Consider the following 23042-nt stretch of genomic DNA (forward strand, 5'->3'; position numbering starts at 1 on the left):
AAGTCTATGGCACCTGCTAGAACTCTGTGTCACCTTGAGCAGCAGTGTCAGAGTCTGCTGGTGATTTCGAGATTCCTTTTCCCTGATCTATCTCTGAAAAGGCACTAAAGATAACAGAAACAGCGGAAATGGCTATGATGGAAAAGCTGGTTTAGGTACTTTCCCTGGTTTGTAGCCAATTTCACTGGACTCCTCCTTCAAGCTTCATGAAAGAAAATAACAGTATAAAGAAAGCAAAGCCATCCCAATCATTTTTAGACTGACATTTCAAAAAAGGTTAAGAAACCACCTGTTTGGTCTGTTTCAACTGTTCACATGTTTCCTGAAAATATGTGCTGTGATCTTTAATTTTATTATAGTTTTCATTTACCAATGAATACTAACAAAAAGTAAAAGAGAGACATATATATTTACTCTATAGAATTTGTATTCCAAATCATGTCCATCATGTAAAATAAGTAAAAAAATAATTCTCAGTACAATTATTCAGCACCAGATTCTCTCCAGTTAGAGAAACAATTGTTTTAAATGTTTTACTGATTTAAGGCTTTTCAATAAGAACTCATGAGTAGGCAAGGTTTTGCTATTATTTAATCTTGGAAGAACACTGAAAGAAGAAGGAAGGGAACGTAGGCAGTGTGAAATGTAGGCAGAACTCCTTTACATAAGCTGGCCACATGTGGCTGGGGCTAAGGTTACATATTTCTGTTCAGTAAGGGTATCCATGGTGGTAACTCTCATGATGACGATAGTCATCCTGGTAGCCATCCTGGTATCCTTGGTGGTAACTATGGTAACCATAGCCTGCGTACTCATCTTCTGGGCAGCGCATCCCAAGTGACTGCTGAATGGCCATTTCCTGTCTCCGGAGTTGCATCGAATCGATTAAATCATACACAATCACCATGGACCACATTGGGGAAGGATACCAAGATTTTACATTTCCATCTTTTCCAACTAGAAGCATGGAGAAGTACTCAGGGCTCACTTGAAAATAGTTACGTATATCTTTCACCAAATGGGCTGGTATATCTTCTCGCTCAACCACAGAGCTCCCTAGAATAGAATTAGAAAAACTATTACTGCATTGAAGAGTCAGCACTTAGGGAAACAATGTGAGAAGAAAAATCACTCAGAATGAGAGAGGACCCATAAGTCTATTCTATTTAGCTCAAAATCTGATTAAAGAAGTTTGCTGGGGTTTTTTTCTACTAGAAATTAAATGTCCCTGCTGTTCTGCAAAATTATTAGCATTAAACTTTGGGACACATGTCTGTTTTATAGAAACACTACTAAATATAGAACTAGTCCCTTAATTTAACCTTGGCAATAATCAATGTATTTAAAATAATGTCACTAACAAAGATTACATTGTTTATATTTCTAAGTTCATTTCCAATTAGCTTAGTTCTTTGCAATTACAGCTTTTCTTTTGATGCTCTTTTCTGTTTTGTGTGTGTGTGTGTGTGTGTGTGTGTGTGTGTGTGTGTGTACATATATGGCTTCTTTTATTGTCGAAGGTGAAAAATACCAATTATGTAAGAGTTAGATAAATATAATCAAGCTATTATGATTAGTGAAAGAAAGAAATGTGTTTAAACTATTATGATTATTGACACTGTCCAACATTGTGCCAGGATTTTATAACCACATTTTCTCATAGAAAGATCTTGACCTTGGAAGGAAGGACTGGATGTGCCTTCCGAAACCTTTAGTCACTAGTCATTTTCTTCCAGCTTCTCAGAGCCTTTTAGTATATGCCTTCCTCTGTTGAAAGGGAATCAGTAAGCTATACCCTGTGGACCTCAAAGTACCATTGTGAAAATTAAATGATGATACAGATAATAATGCCTTGTAAACCATAGAGCCCTATGCAGACAAAAATTGCTACTTAAGAAAGTGGATATTTTGACTATCATTTATGAGTGATTTTATATTAAAAACAATGTTAGTTTTTTACTCCATTTCCCCTTCCTCTACACACAGATCTGTGTGTGCAAAGGTGTACCTTAAGGTATACCCATTGCTTGCATATAATTGAGTATAACTTAATTGGACCTAATATAGTAGTTCACACTGTTATAAAATAACAACAGTATACCATTAATCGGAAATAGTTCTAAGACTCCCCCAATTTCTTCTCCAACACCTAGAAGCTTCAGAATGGTTATGTGGCGCAGACCTAAAAGAAAAAAGAAAGCCACAGAATTAGGACTTTAATTCATCTTTTACTTCCAAAGACCAGTGTCTGACATTTAAAATCTCTAAGTTTAAAAAGAATATAGAACATAACCCACTTAGATAGAACAATCTATTTTTAAATTAATGCATAAGAAAATAGTTAAATATTTCTAAAAACTTGAAGAAGATCAATTGCAGATTTTAGAGTTAACAACCAGGACAGATGTTGTTTTGGGGATGTTTTTTTATTGTAAATTACAATAGAAGAATTTACACTTAAACTGTGATTCTCACTTTATTAAGTGACAAAACAGAAGTAAAGCCATTGGAACATTAAAATATCTGAGATGATCTAAATTGATTAGAGTTCTGAAAAAAGTCACAGAAACTCTAATGGATAAAATTCAGAGAAAAGACCGAAGATCTCATCCATTGTGATTGTTAAAGAAGTAATGCTGGCTTTCTCGAACTAAGTTTGTCGCTAAACAGGTTGGTTCTTATTAGTTATTTAGAGGATTCCGAGGGGTATGTACACTTAGGCAAGCACAGTTTGCTTCCTATCCTCTGTTAAAAGTTTCAAGAAAGGAGAGAGGTCATGCGTTGATAGCTCATTGGAATTCTTTTGAAGATGGAGCACACATCAAGGGATTCAGGAGAAAGAAACAGGAGAGCAAGAGGGCTGTCAATTCATCCTATCAAGATTTCATGGTTTAGACAAGATCCCAGCAGCCTAGTCAGGGTAGTAACTTGGAACTAATAATATGAATACTGATGGTGTTTATTTTCCAAGGGAGAAAATCAAAAGTTACTATGGGAAGTGTCTTTTAAGGACGACTTAATGCGAAATGCTATTTCAGAAAAATTTTTTGTGGGCTTTGCTTTTCTCCTAGAAAAATAAAGTATTCTGTTCTACATGTTTTTGAGTTGTGTTTCCAAAAAGATGATCATGAATTTAATTATTCCTGAAAAACATGATTTGTTCACCTTTCCTGTATATTGTAAACAAAAGAGCTTGCCTATAGTAATGTGACTTCGGCTCTGTACGCAGAGGCTAAACACACCACCAAATATCTGCTGCAGAGATGTCTTCAGAAAATTAACTAGTCATGATTTTTATATTCTTATTGTGATGAGTCATTAATGTTTTAAGAACTGTTTCGTATCATCATTGGTGGCTATAAATAAAATATGCTCAAGCATAGTGGAACAGTCAAATTTTATATATGTTAATATAAAGTCTTTATTAACCTTGATAATAAGAGTATAAATAAAAACTGAAATTTATTTATAATTTACAGGTACCGGTACATAGCAAGGACCCAGTCTCTGTTCATGCTTTATAAAACTCACTCCTCCTCCCCTTTTATATATCAAATATAGTTTTATACTGTTAGTTTATAACTAAAAAATTCTTCTTCTTCCTAATAGATGTATTAAAATAATGCTGATTCATCTATGCTCCAATAACAAAATTTTAAAAACTATGGCCCCGACTACTTCCCTATACCCTTGACTCTCAAAAATTCTTCCTCTGCAGAGATGTATCTAAAATAAAACTACAATTGTGATTTCCAATTTTGAAGTTGCCATTATCTCTGTGGTTCATCACTGAACCTGGTAATAAGTTCTTTGGACCATGCATTTCCCTTTCTAACCATATTCAAAATGATATTAGCTCTATCAGGCCACTAGGCTAATAAAGGTTGATTTAAAAAAAGAAAAGAGCACATATTAGTTTTCAAAACACTGGGAAATACACTACAAAAAAACAAACAAAAATACCTATGTTTTTTTTTTTTGACCTGCTTGTTTTAAAATATCTAACAGATCTTGCTGTTTTCTTGGTACCTTTTTAAAGGAATGGCAATATAGTATAATGTGCTTCAATTAATACATTAATTCCCAAAGCCAATCCTGTTTTACAAAAGACACTTAATTTGTGGAAAAGTACCCAATATTGGTACCAAAGAATTTGCTAAGTAAATGATGATACCTGAGTTTTATGACACACACACACACACGCATATATATACACACATGCACACACACACACATATAAATATATATCACATAATACAGATCACTGAAAGTAAGGCAGCAGGTATTTTCAAACAGTTCAATGAAGAACCTGAGAAGTAAAAATATTGGAAAAAAAAATAGACCACAATTGATTTAGGCTCCAGTCTGAAAGCAACTTTAAACTCTGTGTAATTGAATACGTGTCTGGGAATCTACAGTCTAGACTGGGAATATTCGAGTGATTTAAGCTTCTATTTTCATTTTAGAGTTGACCAGGAAGAAGGTAATGTGGGAAATCAGCGATGACGAGGCTTCCCACTCACCAAAATTGCATGCCTGACCACTGAGGGCCGAGAGCTGCTGTGAATAGGCCCAGTCTTCATCATTAGGAGCAGAGATCACCAGCAACCGCCTCCTCCATCGGAACCTGGAAAAGAAGCAGGAGGCCACAATTACTACTTCAAACATGAGGCTAGTGTGAGAAAGTAGAGTAACTGTCACTGTTGGTATTTTCCTATGCCCATAATAAAAAACACTAACTCTTAGTAATGTCTCACAGCTCCTCAAAGCCATTAAACTGCATTTCCACATCTCTTGCACTTTTTCTGCTGCAGCTTCACAGTCTGCCTACAGTGCCTTTGCACGATACGTCAGGCATGCGTTGGGCCCCCATGCCTGATGAGGTCACATTAGGAAGAGACACTGCTTTCAGATGCAATGAAAACTGCCCAGAATCATGTGTCATATTGTAGCAACAGAGATAAGGAATCAGGAGGGAACTGGGGAGAAAACAAGGGTTTGGAAGGGGTTAAGAAATAAATATATGGACAAGAAATAGAATAACAAAATAGAACTGAATTTTAAGTAAGTGACAAGAAGAAGGAAAATGGGCAAGTGGTTCAAAGGGTCAAGGAGGGTTCCTGAAAGAAAAGGAAACAGCTCTATCTATCTTCCTCAGTAGCTAGTGCTTTTTCCAGAGGCAAGCATAAGGTCTACAATGTGCCTTATTATATCAGTATGAACCAACACTTACACTCATATGAAATAGAATTGGACTAAACCTATAGCTATAGGATTTTAGAATACGTGGTATACTTCTTCCTGCTGTTATAGCACCAACACAGGAGGGTAGTGGAAAGAGTTTTGCTTGTGGCCAGGAAACATTTCATCACTGCTACTTTTGAGGTTCCTTAAGCATGTCCTACAATCCAGCTAAGTCTCTGTTTTTCTTTATCTCTAGGATCAAAAATAGCATCTACCTCAACAAGGTGTTACAAGAGTTAAACCAAAGCTCACCAGTGTGATGACATGGCTATAGAGCATGTCTTCATCTGAAGGCTCCTAGATGTAGAAGTTTATCCCTTAACAGGCGTTGGATATTGTCTGTCACACTGTTGTATGATAATTGATCTAGCTCTCAAGTTTTGTATCATTTTTATAATTCACTTTCATCTACACATGATGTGTTCCGCATTAGAGCTCAGCGAGCACATGGTGAATTGTCTTCATTTTACAAATGACAAAATGAAGCTTAGAGAAGTGAGTGACTTGCTTAACTGGTAAGCCTGAGAGGTGGTACCAAAATACAAATTTCTCTGATTCCCAGGCCACGGTTTCTTTTGTTTGCCACTCCATGATCCTGATGCTCAGCTGGTGCTGCCAGGGTCTCTGGGAGGGTAGGGAGGTAGAGAGGGTGTGTAGCCCAGGGGTAACTGTACAGAGTTTTCTCAAATTCCACCCTCACTGGAGAAGGGGTTTTGCTTTCTGCTTTCAGTGTAAGCAACTATGGGCTGTTAGTACACTCGCTGAACTGGAAGCCAGCTGATTTTATTCATGGCTTCTCTCTCTGTGCCCCTTTGAGCCTCAGAGTGAACATGAGAGTTTTCAACCCAAGGAAAATGGCCTCTTGGGAGAATAGTGGTTTGGGTGAATGAGAGAAAATGATAGTCTGGTGAAATACAACCTCTGAATAGACGCCTGTAGCAAGGCTCGCCAAGAATTGCTTGCTGTGACATTGCATTCACTTCCTCTGCTTGTTTTTCTTCAAAGGGAAAGAAAAACTGAAATCATCACTGAGCATAGGGAGATGAATGTGTTTGGCATGACGAAGGAGAGAGAGGAGCATCTGAGACTGTCTGAGATTTCCTGGGAAAAGGTACCGTGATTGCTGTGGGGTCACAAGCATGGTCTCCTGCACTTTCCTGGCTTCCTGAGGAGACACGCTGGACCAGGACCAGCACTGGCCCCCCAGCCAGCATCCAACCCAGGCCCGCCTTCCTGGACTCACACGGAGCTGCCAGGAGCCCTGAGGGAGTTATTTTGGGTGAGGTGTACTTTGGCTTGTTTACCTGTGTGCACCACTGAATGCTGTCCTGATTGCAGAGGAATGGGGTCTGGGACTCTGCATCGCAGACACACCAAGAGAAGGTCATTTCCCCTAAAGAATGATTTCTTTTTCTCCCACAGCCCCTCACATTTAGATGAAAGCTCCCATCTCGCAACACTGAGGAAACAACGTCCATGGGATGTAATAAGAGATGTGCATGTGACTCAGATCCTTATTTTGGAGGACTTGTTTTTCTGTCACTTTAGCTTCTCAGTAAATAAAAATTCTACGAGCTATGAATGTGTTTGTTTCCCTTGACTGGCCTTCCAAAATTAGTTTGATTTTGCCCACTCTTTGGGGCCTCTGTGTCAGAAAAAGGTAATTATAGCCTGACCCAGATGAGTGTCACTCAAGGTTAGACTGGCTTCAGCATCTGGTCAGCTGAAACCAGGCTTTACGGACCCACTAACAACTCAGCAAATTTGAAGGAAAATTCCCATTTGGACACTGGGTTATTTATATAACTTTAATTTAAAAAAAAATTTTTTTTTCAGTTCTCTTTGCTTGGGTTCCAATCCTGAGGTGTTTACTAAATCTCTTCTCCCCTCTCCCTTAATGACAATGTTCTCTAACTAGGGGCTGACTGAATGACCCTATACTACCAGCCCACATTCATCTACTGCTCATTTTGTGCTGGATTCTGGGCCATGATTACCTTTAGTGTTGAATTTACCTCTTACAACAATCTTAAGAGTAGATGCACTTATTACCCCCAATTTTCAAATGAGAAAACTAAAGCCCAAGAGGTTAAGTAATCAGCTCAAGATCACATAGTTAATAAGCGTAAAAAACAGGAATTAAACTCTGCCTGTTTTACTCATGGCTTTAGGTAATATATTATTAAACTTTCATTTTTAAGACCAATAATAATTATCAGTACAGTGATTTCATGAATTGTGACCACAGTCATGTACAACCACAGAACATCCAAATTATTATAATCATATGCCATTCTGAATATCCATAGGAGATGTATGTTCCTATTACAAGGAAAATATAGTATATACTGTAGGGACCTATACAGCTCAAAAGACTTTAGATGCAAAGATATGACAAATTTAAATCAGTGATCAACATGAACGAGCATAGCAAGTCTATGAGTGAATAAAATCTAGATAATGTCAGATTTCCCTTTCAGGTTTAAAACTCATGACACAGTGATTATAAAAAGACACTTTGCCTGGGGGTGGTAAGAAGAATCCTTCATGATGTCTGTGGCTGAGGGTGTCATGGCTGGCCCAAATCCTTGGTTAAAAATAACATCAATGAACTGGGTGGTAACTGTCTGTTTTCAAGGCTGGGCAACCTGAGTTTACTGGGATGGTTCACAGGAAATTTATCGTTTAGCCCTGAAAGATTTAGAATTAAAAAGAGAAATGTTTTCAAAGAGTCAAATATATAGTAATACTATATATTTCTAAAAAGACCCTGGTTTTCTTTATATAATTTATATTCTTGTGAAACTTAAGAGAATGTGGCTAAATAAAATGACATCCTTAAAATGCCAATAAAATGTATAATTGAATAACTGACATAAATGTATGGTTTTAAGTTGAAATCTCACTAAGTGTATGCAGTTATTGAAACATATGGAAGAACTTGAGATTTACTGTGATTACAAGATTAACTTATTAAACATCATTAGTCAGAAATTCTTTATTTCAAGCAATTGAAATAAATATATTAAATGTAAGATACCTTTTTGAAATAATAAAGTTGTTTAATTACTGAGTTTGTAGCAAGATCAAACATTATTCAAAGCCACTTAAAACTGATAGCTAAATTTCCTAAGTTATAAATAGAAGAATAAGATTTAAAATGTTTAAGGGAGAACTAAAATCAAAGGTAAATTTTTATAAAATCTTCTCTGCCAGGAAGGAAGGAAGGAAGGAAGGAAGGAAGGAAGGAAGAGAGGGAGGGAGGGAGGGAGGGAGGGAGGGAGGGAGGAAGGAAGGAAGGAAGGAAGGAAGGAAGGAAGGAAGGAAGGAAGGAAGGAAGGAAGGGGAAAACAAAGGAAAGAAAAGGAAAGGAAAGGGAAAGGAAGGGAAGGAAATTAAAAAAAGTAAAAACTCCTCAAGTACAATGACAAACTCTTATTATTAACCTTCTAAGTCAAAGCTATCTAGAAGGATGACCTTAGGTCAGAAGTGGATGTTTCAGTGGCCCCAGGACTGAACAAGAATCCATCTGCCCAATGGAGTCCTAGAGCCCTTTTTCAGCCAATAAAGTGGCATGAAGATTGGATTGAATGCTAAATCCTCGTGGGGGCAGGCACTTTCTGTCCCCATTCTGGATACTTGGATGAAGGAAGAAACTTAGATTCCTTTGAGCTCTGTAATCCTGTGGTTTTAGGATTATCTTCCTTCGCTTCAAACTCTGGGCCTCTGGGTCCAAGTCTAAAAACAATTTACTTTATATTTCAAAAGGAGTATGAGATAAGAATGTAGACTTTGAGAGCCAGATTATGCTGGGGCCACTCAGTCCTAGAGCTGACACTAGCTGAAATGATGAGAGAAAGTTAGTTACTTAATCTCCATTAGCCTTGGTTGTGTCATCTACAACAGTGGTCCCCAACCTTTTTTGGGCCACGGACCGGTTTAATGTCAGAAAATATTTTCACAGACTGGCCTTTAGGGTGGGATCAATAAATGTATCACGTGACCGAGACAAGTGTCAAGAGTGAGTCTTAGATGGATGTAACAGAGGGAATGTGGTCATTTTAAAAAAATAAAACATCGTTCAGACTTAAATATAAATAAAACAGAAATAATGTAAGTTATTTATTCTTTCTCTGCGGACTGGTACCAAATGGCCCATGGACCGGCACTGGTCCATGGCCCGGGGGTTGGGGACCACTGATCTACAACATGACAGTAGCTACAGTATTTAGATGATGACATCACTGGGAAGATTAAATACAGGAAAGACGATAAAGTACTAGGTGCAGAGGTGAGCATACCGGAAGTGACCACAGCAACCTGGGCTGGAGGTAGGGCCACTTACTCTCTTTAGCCTCAAAATCAGTCACTTTAATTAGGAACATAAAGGCACAATAGCTAGCAAATCTCCTAAGAGGCCCAAACCTCCTGAATCTAGATCAGTGGTAGTCAACCTGGTCCCTACCACCCACTAGTGGGTGTTCCAGCTTTCATGGTGGGTGGTAGTGGAGCAACCAAAGTATAAATAAAATGATAGATTTAACTATAGTAAGTTGTTTTGTAAAGATTTATTCTGCCAAACTTTGCGAAATTCCGGCATAAAGTACTTTGTAAGTAATTATTATTATATACTTTAACTTGCTGTAACTCTGCTTTATAAATTTTATAAAGTAAAGTTACTTCCCTACTTTATAAATCACCATTACTGTGGAACCAGTGGGCGGTAGAAAATTTTTACTACTAACAGAGATACAAAAGTGGGTGGTAGGTATAAAAAGGTTGACTACCCCTGATCTAGAGGAATTCAGATTATCCACTTAGTCATCGCAGAAATCTTGATTCTCTGACTCGTTTATGGAGAATGTGCTTTATAGACACATATAAGGAAGTACTGCCTGGAGTGATACACAGCTAACACTGAGCCTCCAAGCAAAAGCTTGCTCCATTGCACGAGAAACCTCAGCACACAATACAGTTTGGGTGGTATTACTCTGACGTGCCTGAGAGTTTATTTGTTGTGGATGAAATTGCTGCAGCTTTGCGCCTCTTAGGTCCCCAAAGGCCCTGTAGAATTCTTATCCAACATGGGGGAAAGGATGGAGAGGGGAAGATGTGAAAAAAATTTTTTTACACTTTTTATGTATGTATATAGTAAAGTGTTTTCCTACAATGGTTTGCAATAAACCACACTCCCCAGGGAACCAGGGAGCTGAGTCAAGAAGATTTCTCCCTTTGACGTCCTGGTGGGGCTTTTGTTGTTCTCTGCAGAGTTGGAAGGAAGCAGAACATCAAACAGTATTCTAAATCCTGTTTGAAACTAGAAGGGGCCTAATAAATAAACACATAAAGTAAAAATCTGTATACAAAGTCCTCGAAATTCACTGAATAAATTATCCCTCACAGGTCAGAATTCTATGTTCTGTGCCAAAAAAGGAGCAGAAAAGATTGATCCAAAGCCACCAAATCAACATTCAAGCTTGGAGCTGACCCCAGCCTGCCTTGTGGCCAGAACCACTTCCAGCAGGGCAAAGACTAAGCCCAGTGGTCCGAGGGCTGGGCAGCAGATGGGCCTTTCACCAGGACAGGCCACCCTGCACTCGTCTGTCTGCTCTGTGTTTTCTGGGCGTTGGCCTTATCTTTCCCAGAACACATTCCCAGTTGTCTTCGCAGAGGTTCCAAAGGTGACTTACCTGGATAGGAAGTTCTCTAGTGACTGCTTCTTGTCTTCCTTGCAAACAATGCCCTCCTTCTTCTGTTTTTCCATGTCTTTGATTCGGGACTGGAAGGTATCGATCAAATCAAACACAGACTTCATTGCAATAGGCACCTCATAGTATTGCTGTTTAAGAAAGAATAGAAAGTATGTAATGAATAGGGGTGTTTCTTCCCTCTACTCAGAGAATAGAGAGCCCAGGAGAATTCAAGGAAGCTCTGAAAACATCAGAGCTTGTAGGGCTCAGTGATTTGTAAACTGTCTCTTGTAATAGTGCCTCTGCTGATGTTTTGAACTTCAGAATTTGCAAAACAATCACTGTTTGCCTTTTATGAGGATTGCTTCTTAACTGCATTCCTTTTTTTTTTTTTTTTTTAATTTTTCTGAAGCTGGAAATGGGGAGGCAGTCAGACAGACTCCAGCATGCGCCTGACCGGGATCCACCCGGTATGCCCACCAGGGGGCAATGCTCTGCCCCTCCGGGGCATCGCTCTGTCGCGACCAGAGCCACTCTAGTGCCTGGGGCAGAGGCCAAGGAGCCATCCCCAGACCCCGGGCCATCTTTTTGCTCCAATGGAGCCTCAGCTGTGGGAGGGGAAGAGAGAGACAGAGAGGAAGGAGGGGGGTGGTGGAGAAGCAGATGGGCGCTTCTCCTGTGTGCCCTGGCCGGGAATCGAACCTGGGACTCCCGCACGCCAGGCCGACGCTCTACCACTGAGCCAACTGGCCAGGGACAACTGCATTCCTTTATTAGAAAGGATCCATGGCTTCCTCACCACACATATCCTAGGTTCCCTTCCCTACCTCTGGGACTAAGCTACTTCCTGTTCACTACACAACTAGAGAGAAAGTGAGAAATGCTATATCTAACATGGAAATGGAAGAACATGCTAGAACATCTTACTTGAGCAGTAAGGGTAATTTTTCACCAGAATGGGACCTAATCTTTGGCCATCAGGAATCTACATAAACTCTTTGTGATTTGCAGTATTATTTTATTGAACGAACAGCACTTAATACTAGGTCATGTTTCCTTACGTATTCTCAGAAAAGAATTGGGATCCAACTTAAGGATAATGAAATTTGGTTTCCTGGATCATGCCTGTTTGGACCTACAACAGCAACCTGGAATGGATTTGGGGACTGGCTGACCGTAACCAGCATAAGCTCAGAAGAAATCTCGGCATGGCATGGAGCTACCCAGGCCCCGCCGTGAGAAATTCAGTAAAACATAGGATAGGAAGGCTGGCAGAGACTTAGGGATTACCTAAGGCTAGAGGTGGGGCAGCCAACTAGAAGTTGGGCAGCGCAAGTACAGAATGAATTAATGAAGGGAACATTTTCCAGATTCATGAAAACACTTCAAGTTGAATCAGCTATTCAGACAGGCAGCCATTTTCTTCATTTTTACATACTCTCAGTATACTAGGATCCAGAAGTCCCCAAACTTTTTACACAGGGGGCCAGTTCACTGTCCCTCAGACTGTTGGAGGGCCGCCACATACAGTGCTCCTCTCACTGACCACCAATGAAAGAGGTGCCCCTTTCGGGAGTGCGGCGCGGGGCCGGATAAATGGCCTCAGGGGGCCACATGCGGCCCGCGGGCCGTGGTTTGGGGACGCCTGGAACACAGTAGACTCTGGGACCAATCTGTGTGGATATGAAGTCTAATGCTAATGGAATGACCCAGGCAAGGTATTGAACTGCTCTGGACCTCTGTTCCTCTGTGTTATTTATCTCGGATGTTTGAGATAAGGATGATGAAGAGTTAAGGTGAGTGGCTGGCATAAGGAAAGCACTCAATAAAGTAAGCTAGTTTTGTTATTATTTTTTAAAATTATTTTTCATAGTTCAGAACCCTTGTCCCCAAGCATACAAAGAAAGTAGGTATAAAAATCCTACTGTCTTGTCCATGTTTAATTAGGAGTTAAATTTCTAGGCCCTTCCAAAGGTAGGTTTATGTTAAACCTGGTTTTCCTGAAGGCAGAGGCGAAAAACTTTCGACCTTTTATCTCCAGAACCTGGCACATAGTGGTTATTCAACAAATGTCTAATAAATGCATCATATTGATGTTACAGAAGAATTTAATCTGAGTCACGTAGCTGGGGCAGAGGAGATAATCCAAACCGCTTTTTTCCAGAGACCACCTTTCAGGACACAAATTCTATGGACCAACATGGAATATTTGGACCATTTCAAAACCTTCCCATTTATAAAATGATTTGTTTACTCATTTGTCTAAAGTCTTACTTACATACAATTCAGAGTTGCTATTCTAAGGAATGGTACCACATTATCCAAAACAGGAACCTTTACCTTGACTCTCAGGTCCACGTCTGTGAGCACCATGAAGAAGTCATCATAGGTCATTCCGTACTCTCTCCTCAGTTCGCTGATGAGATGCTGGTCTACCAAGTCCTCGTTATCCACCACTTGCATGGGTTTCTCATTATCTTAAGGCAAATGAAATGTGAATAAATATGGATGTGACAAGATAAAAATCAGTAGGGACAACTGGGTGGAGGCTTTGGGCCTCCATCCATAGTTAGTTAGAATAGCTTTCATTGGTTGCACATATTTGGCTAACATTCTGTTTAAACAAAAGTTTACAAAGTGAACAAATAAATATAGAAACGAATGAATAAACTCATTTTGAAAGTCATTCTTCTAAAGATGATCAAGCACTATCTCTGCCCACCCTGGTTGTAGTAAATCATTAGGAGCAAAATGAAAGAGAAGACTGCTGAATCACCCCTGCATGAGGACTACCACCTCACCCGGGAATGAGTCATCAGCTTAACTCACCAGGGAACTAGACCCTTTACTTTTATGTTTTATTTAATTTTAAAATTAATTTCAGTTTTATTTATTTAGTTAAGTCTAAAATCTGTGTCTGTTCCTCCCTTTGATTATAGAATCACTTTGGGACTCAACGAACCATGTCATTGCTAGAGAGAAAAATAAAAAGTCTATGTTCAAACCCAGTATCAGGTTCATTTTGGCTCTAGAAAAAAGTCAAGCTATTCCTAATACAAATGTTGTAAGTCAAAAAGAATGGTAAGCAGTGTTACTGAATTTATTTGAATTATAACCATTACATTTTTTTTTTCAAACATCTAGCTCTAAAAATAAATTATTATAATTCAGAATGGTTCCCAAAAGTGTCACTGGGTTAATAGAAAATATGAACGTGGCAACTCCTATGTCTGGAAAGCATTTTGGAAATGATAGGACAGGTTTATTTACTTCTTCTCTCCCATACAAGTCACAGTGTTTCCCTCATCTTTACTAGAATTGTTACCTGCAAAGTAATCCCTTGTATTTTTCAGAAATGTGAAAAAATAAAGTTAGCTAATATATGATTAATAGATATATTAATGAAGGGAACCTATCAGTTGTTGTTAACATCGTAACCCAATGAATTGTAGTGTAGTAGAAACAATTACAATTTTTCAGATACTGAGATTATCTAGCTTGAGTACCACTGACCATTATTCTTGTAGTGATTTTTTAAAAAGAGACAACAACAATTTAACTATTCCATTGGTTTTCTTAATTAGGTTCATTGACAGTATATAAACAAGAAACTTGATTTCTCTGAAGTAGATTAAAATAAGAGGGGAAAGAATTTAAAACAACCTCTAGATTCATGTTGTTGTTTTTTATTATATCTCATTGAGTAAAAAGAAAAAAATACTAGTTGTGGAATCAAATGCATAGTATGACTTTATCCTTCTTTAAAAGAAAACAAGATGAAAGACAATACCTCAACATGTGATTATGCATGGGAAGAGGTCCAGCAGGACATAAAGCTGTTAACAATAGCTGTGAGGAGAAGCAGAATTTGTCACCCCAAAATATGCCTTTTTGGGGATATTGATGACTTTAAGCTGGTTATTTTTAAGAAAGAAGACTCACAAAGAACCTTTCACCTCCCTGGCTGCCTCAAGAATTTAGATAGAAGACCTGATCCAGGGAGGGAGCTGCCATCATAGATAACTATAATTTAATATGAACTAGGTCTGACAGAAATGAAGGAGCCTAGTAAGCCCTGTTTGATCCAAGTCTTCTCTGTGTCCCGCAGTTAAATTTGACCCAACAAACATTTGTTTATCAAACATTTGCTTTACCATCTTCATGTGACTTGCCCTCCTGCACTCTGAAGTCTCAAACCACACCTGCTCAGTTTGTCCCTGAGTCCCTCATTCTTATGGAACCCTCGTATGTATGATACATAAATAATAAATTTGGTCACTCTCTCCTGTTAATAAGTCTCAAGTCACTTTAATTATCAGGCCAGCCAGAAGAACTTAGAAGATAGAAAGAAAATAATTTTTCTGCCCCTACAGTTGTCTCTGGAGAGTGTGGAGAAATGGGGTAGAAACTTTTATTGTTTACTCTATGCATGTCTACATTATTTAAATTTTAACAAGGAGCATATTTTACTTTGTGATTAGTAATAATTAATAATGAGAAAAAGAATATCATTTATAAACTGATTTTTAAAATGTCCTTAACGTCTGACCTGTGGTGGTGCAGTGGATAAAGCATCAACCTGGAAAGCTGAGGTCGCCGGTTTGAAACCCTGGGCTTGCCTGGTCAAGGCACATATAGGAGTTGATGCTTCCTGCTCCTCCCCCCCTTCTCTCTCTCTCACTCCTCTACAAAAAAAAAAAAAAGAATAAATAAAAAATCTTAAAATTAATGTTCTGATTCTAAGACTTTACAAACAAGATTTTATCTTGAACCTAAGAATTACTACTTTTCATTCCCAACATATTCATTTTCACTTTTGCTTATTAAGCAAAATATTTATCTCCAGTGTCCTGAGCTGATTCTCTGACAGAGTGATTCTCTGACAGAATTCAAGCTCCTGATTAGAATAAAAATTAGACTATTAGCATCTACCTAAAAGATAAAATCACAAAAACCATTGAATGGCTGAGACAGAAGGAAGTTGGAGATTATAGCAAATTTAAAACACGGTCCCAATTTCTTTACCCTTCCCTATCCCTACAGTTGGCCCAGTAACTGCAGCTCCCTGTTATGGTGAAGGGTTTGAGCTGTCCTGACTTTTGATTTTGAGTTCATCTATCTGACTTGCTTTGTCAGCACAGTAACACAAATAGCAGTTAGAAATGGGTTTGTACACTTGGGATTGCTCTTGCCTCTGCCACTGCCATGATTACATATCTATATAGACTTCTGGATAATAAGTCAAGTTGGGTTACTCTGGTCTCATCTCAGATAGGGATATTCCGGGTCAGCTGATACCCAGTTGACACCTAATTTGTGTGCAAGCTGAGCCAAGATCAGCCAAGCTACCTAACCAACTGGTAGCTGACTGAAAACCCATGAGGAAACCTAGACAAGCCTAGCCCGGATTAGCCAAACACTTCAGATTTGTGACTAAATGAATACTTAGTGTCATATGCCACTGAGGTACATGGGTCTTTATTAGTTAGTCTTATTGTGGCATGAGATAACTGATACAAACATTAGTAGGCCCAACCCAATCACACTACTGAGCCCAACCCAGTCGCATGATTGAGGTTGAAACTAAGAAACAGTATGTAGCATATGCTGTGGTGTGCCGTCCAGATCCTACTTTCAGACCAAGGCTGCCATGAATGTTAACAGTTGAATCCTTCTAAATATTGTCCTACTTTAAAAAGAGCTGCCTTGTCCCAGTTACAGCTTTACTAGGGGACAGCCCACCTTCAATGGTTGATTGTGGTGTCTGTGTTGGGGTGGGAGGTAAATATAAAAGCGGTTCTCCTTGCCTCCAAGTGCACAACTCTGAGGGTTCAACGGCACTGCAATTTAAGTTCTTTCTTTGTCATCCAGTAACCCTCATCCCTCATTGGTATTGTTCCTGCAGATATTCCTCATTAACTTACTGCATGCAGATCTCAAAGTCTCAGAGTTTGTTTCCCAGGGAACCAGCCTGTCAAACACCCAGGAAGAGAGCAATTTGCTCCAGGGCACATTGCTAGTTCATAACAGAGTGAGGGTTAGAATGCAAATAAAATGACTTCATTCCTTTCCAGTGCTCTTTCTATTATACTTCACCAAAATATGTCACACTCAAGGACAGGGAGGACCCAGGACCGAAGTTTAAGGCAAACCTTGTTTTACTAGGATATAGCAAGAAACCAAATTCACAGTCTGGTTTCTCCTTTCAACTAAAATATTTTTTGAAATGTTTTGACTGAACACTAGAAATAAAACAGTTTGCACTCCTCGACTACATAAATATATACATCCCAAATGAATGTTAGTACTGAATATAAAACTGTCAAAAAAACACAAACCAATAAAAGAACTGATTGACACTGGATCCAATTAGCATGGTGGCAACTCTATAGCAAGACAGAGTCCACTTCCGGCTGAATTCTGAGGGTGGTACGTGAGGCCAGCTCCTGCCTCCAGCTGCCTGCTCCTGCTACGGGTCTCTATTACACTCTGCAATCTGTCTCAATCCGGTCTGGGAAAATAAGAGGTTCTCTGGGAAAGCAACATATATTTGGCAGCTTCTTATTTTGCCGCAGCTCTGTAGTCCTCCTCATCAAGGGCTGCACAGCTTAGAAGCAAACATACTTTGGAAAACATCCTATAAACTGTCCATCTGGTTCTGATCCAGCTAAAATGATTTACAGATTCAAGCTCACGAGGGTAGAATTTGGTCATTGCACACAGCCTGTCCCAGACCTAAGATTACCGAGGAGGGATGGCGGGGTGCCTGAACTCTGCTGTGTGCTGCTGAGGACTGGCCCTACATGTGGACGTTTGTCTGGTTTTCCAGCTCCAAAAGTCAGTGCTCAAATTCAGGTAGTAGGAAATTTCCTCATGCATTTGCTCTTCTATGTCTGACCATGGACAACAATGACGCTGCAGAAAAATTCAGCTTCAATTACAACTTGTTAAACATCAATTGTTCCAAACATCATGTTTGAAGCTTTCGTATGTGACTGCTTCTTCTCTGTAATATCCATCGCTTCTCCTCCTCCCACCCTGTTATTCCTAAATCCACACCGTGGCACCCTTGTCCCTGGATCACTTTAGCTTCTCCCATTGCTTTGGACGTTCCCTGTCTCCTCTAGTACTTTTCCAAAGTATGACCCACCATCTACCTTCATCACAAGCATCCTGAGTTCATATTAAAATTACAATCCTTAGATCCAGACCAATTAGATCAGAATTAGTAGCAGGGAGCCCCAGGAAACTTCATTTTAACAAGTCTCCTTGGTGATTGCTATGCACTCTAGTCGCAGATAAAAATTCATACCCTTGGCATAGCATAGAGGATTCTGCCTGTCATAATTAGCTCTCTCTTAACTCTTCTTCCATATGTATGCTCTAGGTCTCTAATTCCAGTGTCTAGAAACATGCCTTCCCTTTCTGCCACGCTATCCCTGCCCTTGTGCACATGGGAACTCTTAATTTTGGGGAAACTTGTCTTTCCCGTACTGTGCACTCTTAACATTTTTACACTCTTCTGTAATAATGCCTATCGCTTTGCATTGCAACCAATTGTTTACATGTTTATCATCCCACTAGACAGGAACAATGGTCATCTTCTAAATTCTTACAGCTTGGCACACACAGGCAGTTGATACAGATTTGGTAATCATGAAAACTCTCCCCTAAGAAAGATATCACATGAGAAAAGAGGGTGGTGAGGGATAGAGTAAAAATGGTGAGTGATTCTGGTCTGTGTAGAAAACCTGCCATCAAACTCTTGTACTTTTCTTTATCTTGTGAGCCCCAGACACAGCCAATCTAAGTGTAATTTGAGAAAACATATTATATATATTTATTTTTTTAATTTGGGTTTTCATGTATGAGGTTTTCTAATTAATCTAATCATATTTTAAAATTTTTCTATGTGTTATGATGTTTTGACATCTTAAAAACCATTTCTAGCTGGGGAATGACTCTCTGTCTCTGGGCTGGCCAGTTCTTCGAGTTAGCAAAGGGCCAAACATGGTGCGGTCTAGGAAATGCACACTAATCAATCCAGAGGCCAAACCCCTCTCTCTGGCCCATGGATCAGATTCCTTTACCTAATCATTCCAGAGCCAGGTACCAGGCAGCTAGGGACCATCCATATAGCCCAATCTTGATGACATTATTCAAATTAGCCAACATGAAGCTGTTTACCCTGTCCTGCCTTGCCTTTTCCCATGGAAACCCCAGGAAAGACTGTGGCCTGAGCTCTCTACTCACTCTTGCTGCTGCTTCCTCATCAAAACCTGTGTTTCTCCTGCAGCCGGGAGAAGCATGCTACAGCTTCCTCTCTGGGACCTGTGAGCAGTACATTCTAATTCCTTCAACATTCTAGTCTCTTGAATGCCATTCACTCTGTCGTACCATTCACTATCATACCTTAATATACTCTGTCCTGGAGTGACATACAACATAAATAAAGCACACTTATATAAGGCATTTAAAATATAACTATCCTATTCAAGAAGTCAATACAAGCCAAATATCTCTGTTGTACTTCAGATAAATCTGGAGGCAGAGACTCCAGCAGCAGCTGAATTGCTTCTATCTCAAGGATATTGCCAGGATTGCTGAGCAGTCAGGAGTCGGTTATTTCAGTTTGAATAGCCTCAGCCTCCAGGTATGGGACTTACTTCCTTTTAATTGGAAGCAGATCAATTCAAATGATTTTGTAGTTGATTGGCTTGCTCCTATTTTACTCCATGAGTGGGTCGTTTGCCTGCCTACTGGCACGGTAGGATGAGTGACTGCATTCCGCTGATAGATAAGACTAGCCTGGCTTTCTCTGATCACAAAGCTGCTTTTCCCTCTTGGTCCTTGGAAAGAGTAACTTGTCCTATACATGAAGAATGTGCTCTGCCAGGTACTTTTCTATCTTATACACTGATACTGCCAAATCTTAATAGTTATCTATAATTTATTTGAAAAATATATTCCAATATGGTTAGTGACTTTCATGTGGTTTACCAAATAAAGTTTGAATTCTTTGTCCTGGTATTTGAAATCCTCTAAAATGTGGTGGCAACCTACATTTCTAGCCCTCTCTTCTCTTCTATCCGACACTATATCTTCTTCTCCAGACCAAGCCTAGCTGCAAATCAGAATCACTTGAGCAACATTTTTGAAATGACATTTCTGGACCCCACCCCTAAATTGAGTCAGTATCTTAAAGTGAGGAAGGGGCCTCAAGGATTTGAGTTCCCATTTTAATTTATAAAGAGCACCAATCCATAGAAAAATGGACACAAGACACTAAAAACAAAATATAAATGCTCCTTAAAGATATGAAAAGATGTCAGTAATACTCATAAAAAGAGAAATGCAACCCAACATTGCACTAAGACATCATTTTTCACAAACTACATTCACAAGTTTGGTCATATACTCTATGGAGAGTTTTAGGGAAAGAGACATTTATACATTGCTGGTGGAACTGCAAAATTATGCAACTTGTACAGAGAGAATTCTGTTGACATTTACCAAAACTAGATATATTTTCCATTTGGTTCAACAATCCTACTGCTAAAATCTACTGTAACCTGACCAGGTGGTGGTGCAGTGGATAGAATGGTGACCTGGGATGCTGAGGATCTAGGGTCAAAACCCCAAGGTCACTGGTTTGAGACCAGGCTCATCTAGCTTAGGCACAGGCTCACTAACTTGAGTACAGGGTTACTGACTTGAGCGTGGGATTATAGATATGACTCTATGGTCGCTGGCTTGAAGCCCAAGGTCACTGGATGGGCTGGAATCCCCCAGTCAAGGAACATATGAGAAGCAATCAATGAACAACTATGAGAGCCTCCACTATGAGTTGATACTTTTCACCTCTCTCCCTTCCTTTATGTCTCTATCTCTGTCTCTATATCTGTCTCTGTCTCTTTCGTAAAAAAAGAAGACTCTATTTTAAAAATGTACCCATATATACATAAAATGACAAATGTATGAGGTTATTAATTGCGAAATTGTTTATAATAAATACTGGAAACATACAAGTGCTTATCATCAAGGGGTCTAGTTAAATAAACTATGATATAATTGATCTCACAATGGCTTAATAAAGAATTTGAAAGATCTCTATAAACTCTTAAGGAAAGATCTCCAGGAAATATATTTAATTGAAAAAAGCAAAGTACAGAGCAGCATATATAATATATTATATTTGGTATAAAAAGAAGGGGAATATAAGTATTTATATTTATTTGTATTTGCACAAAGAAGCACTAAATGAACAAATAAGAAATCATAAAAATACTTACGGGGGCAGAGAGTAATGGGGTGAAGGGGCCAGATATAGGCATAGACTTGTTTGTGTACACCTTTTAATGCAGCTCTGACTTTGGAATCCCCCCAAAATGTATAATTAAAAAAAAACTATATAAAAACAAAAAGCACTTTGATAGGAAAAAAAGAAAAGTTCCTTGATAGAGTTATCACATACCAAAAAATCTACTCAGTTCCAAGGCAACTCCATTAAATTCACCCACTTTTCAAAATTCTTATATTTATAATATCTTCTCTGATGACTGCACTGGAAGAGCTTATCCCTCCACCACATTCTTTCAACTCTTCAAACATTTAATTTATTAGGCACTTGACACTCCTTGACTGTCAGAGGCTGATCTTGACATTGATAACCTGATGCAAGAAGCTGCTGAGGGCAGTGGCATGGTGGGACAGCATGACTAAACAAGTTAGGGGCAGCCTCTTCGCCTCCAGGGCACAGAGTGATTGATAACGGGAGGCTGAATAAATAGAGAAGGACACTGCAGCCATTATCTGGACATTCGATCACTCACCAGCCTTGCCTCGGAGCACAGGGTGGCAGGGTCTAGAGAAGACAGCTGCCAGACAGTGTCACCAGTGAAGAACGGAGGAGGTAGGGCAAAGGGTCAGTTTTTCATGGGCGCCTGAGGGAAAGCAGCTTTTCTGAATTTTTATGGATCCTGATGGTTGTGAATCTTTTCCATAAATAATACTTCTCTTCAATAAGATCAAAGACAGAGAGTATTCTAGCATACTCACTTATAATTTTTTTTGGAAATTCATCTGTGAATTCCATACCCATGAATAAGGAATTAACACTTTCTCTCCTGCTTGCCACATTCTAGACCTCCATCAACTTTCACTTTCCTTCTTATCGATTATCTTTAAACTCTTCTACTTGGCTAAGAAAGAATCTTGCTTGCTGCATTTTCCCCTCATTCTCTTTTCACTCTACAATAAAGTGCCTTTAGCAGCAACTTCTTTCTATCTGACAAACTCTCTGTAATACATCTTCTTGACATATACAACAATATTTCTATTCTAGATTGATCTTTTAAATACCACTAACAACTAAGAACCCTGTTATGTGTTAGGCCATTCTAAATCCTCCTGTATAATAGACTCTGTCCTGGCAAAAACAGATGGACTTATTGTACACTGGACTTTGCTCAAGCCTAAATAACTTTTGTTAAGTTAATGTTTCCTGGTATTTGGAGGTCCACCATCTATAGTTCACATACATTTAACAACATGGATGTTGCAGGTGGGAGGACAGTTCACACTATAATTGTATGTGGGCCTCTGTTTTTAAGGTCCAGTAAGAGTCTGGAAGAGTACAGAGGGCTTGGTTTATTTTTAAAGAAAGTAAGGCCATCTGATAAATTTCCAGCTGAAAAGCAGTCAAGACTGGAGTTTGGTTCACTGAGACCAGGGAGCACACCAATTCTTATTTTCTCGTGGCTGACTCACAGTCTTGGCCGGAAGTACTACAGCCTTTCCCACAGGATAACCTGAGACATGACACAAGGACAGAAGGCAAATCAGGAATCAGATGAGGAACAAGATAAAAAGGGTCTGAACCATATCCAAGCTGCCACTCAGTGAGAGGCAAACATCCAAATCACAATACTTGATTTCTAATAGGGCAAAAAAGAAAACCTCAGGCCCTCTACGGTTTATATTCAATCCAGATGTCTAGAAAACAGCAGGATTAATGCGAAAATTTTGTCAAGGCAGCACCAGATGCTTATAACAGAACCATATAGAGTTAAGGTGGGAGATATATGATTTTTCCAAACATCCTTGAAA

At 39.2% G+C, this 23042-nt stretch overlaps 1 protein-coding gene across 1 annotated transcript in view; it reads right to left on the reverse strand.

Moving 5' to 3' along the window:
- Positions 1 to 571: 571 nt before the first annotated feature.
- The window catches only part of CCDC80 (coiled-coil domain containing 80), a 36182-nt gene continuing 13711 nt past the window's right edge, over positions 572 to 23042 (reverse strand). Inside the window, exons 4-8 of the mRNA XM_066347218.1 lie at positions 13275 to 13411; positions 10935 to 11083; positions 4524 to 4627; positions 2102 to 2182; positions 572 to 1056 (exon numbers count right to left, since the gene is read on the reverse strand). Of these exons, the coding sequence (XP_066203315.1) occupies positions 710 to 1056; positions 2102 to 2182; positions 4524 to 4627; positions 10935 to 11083; positions 13275 to 13411 (818 nt within the window). The 3' untranslated portion in view covers positions 572 to 709. The remainder of the gene's footprint in view (positions 1057 to 2101; positions 2183 to 4523; positions 4628 to 10934; positions 11084 to 13274; positions 13412 to 23042) is intronic.

This window comes from Saccopteryx leptura, chromosome 8 (genome assembly GCF_036850995.1).
Source record: "Saccopteryx leptura isolate mSacLep1 chromosome 8, mSacLep1_pri_phased_curated, whole genome shotgun sequence".
NCBI lineage: Eukaryota > Metazoa > Chordata > Mammalia > Chiroptera > Emballonuridae > Saccopteryx > Saccopteryx leptura.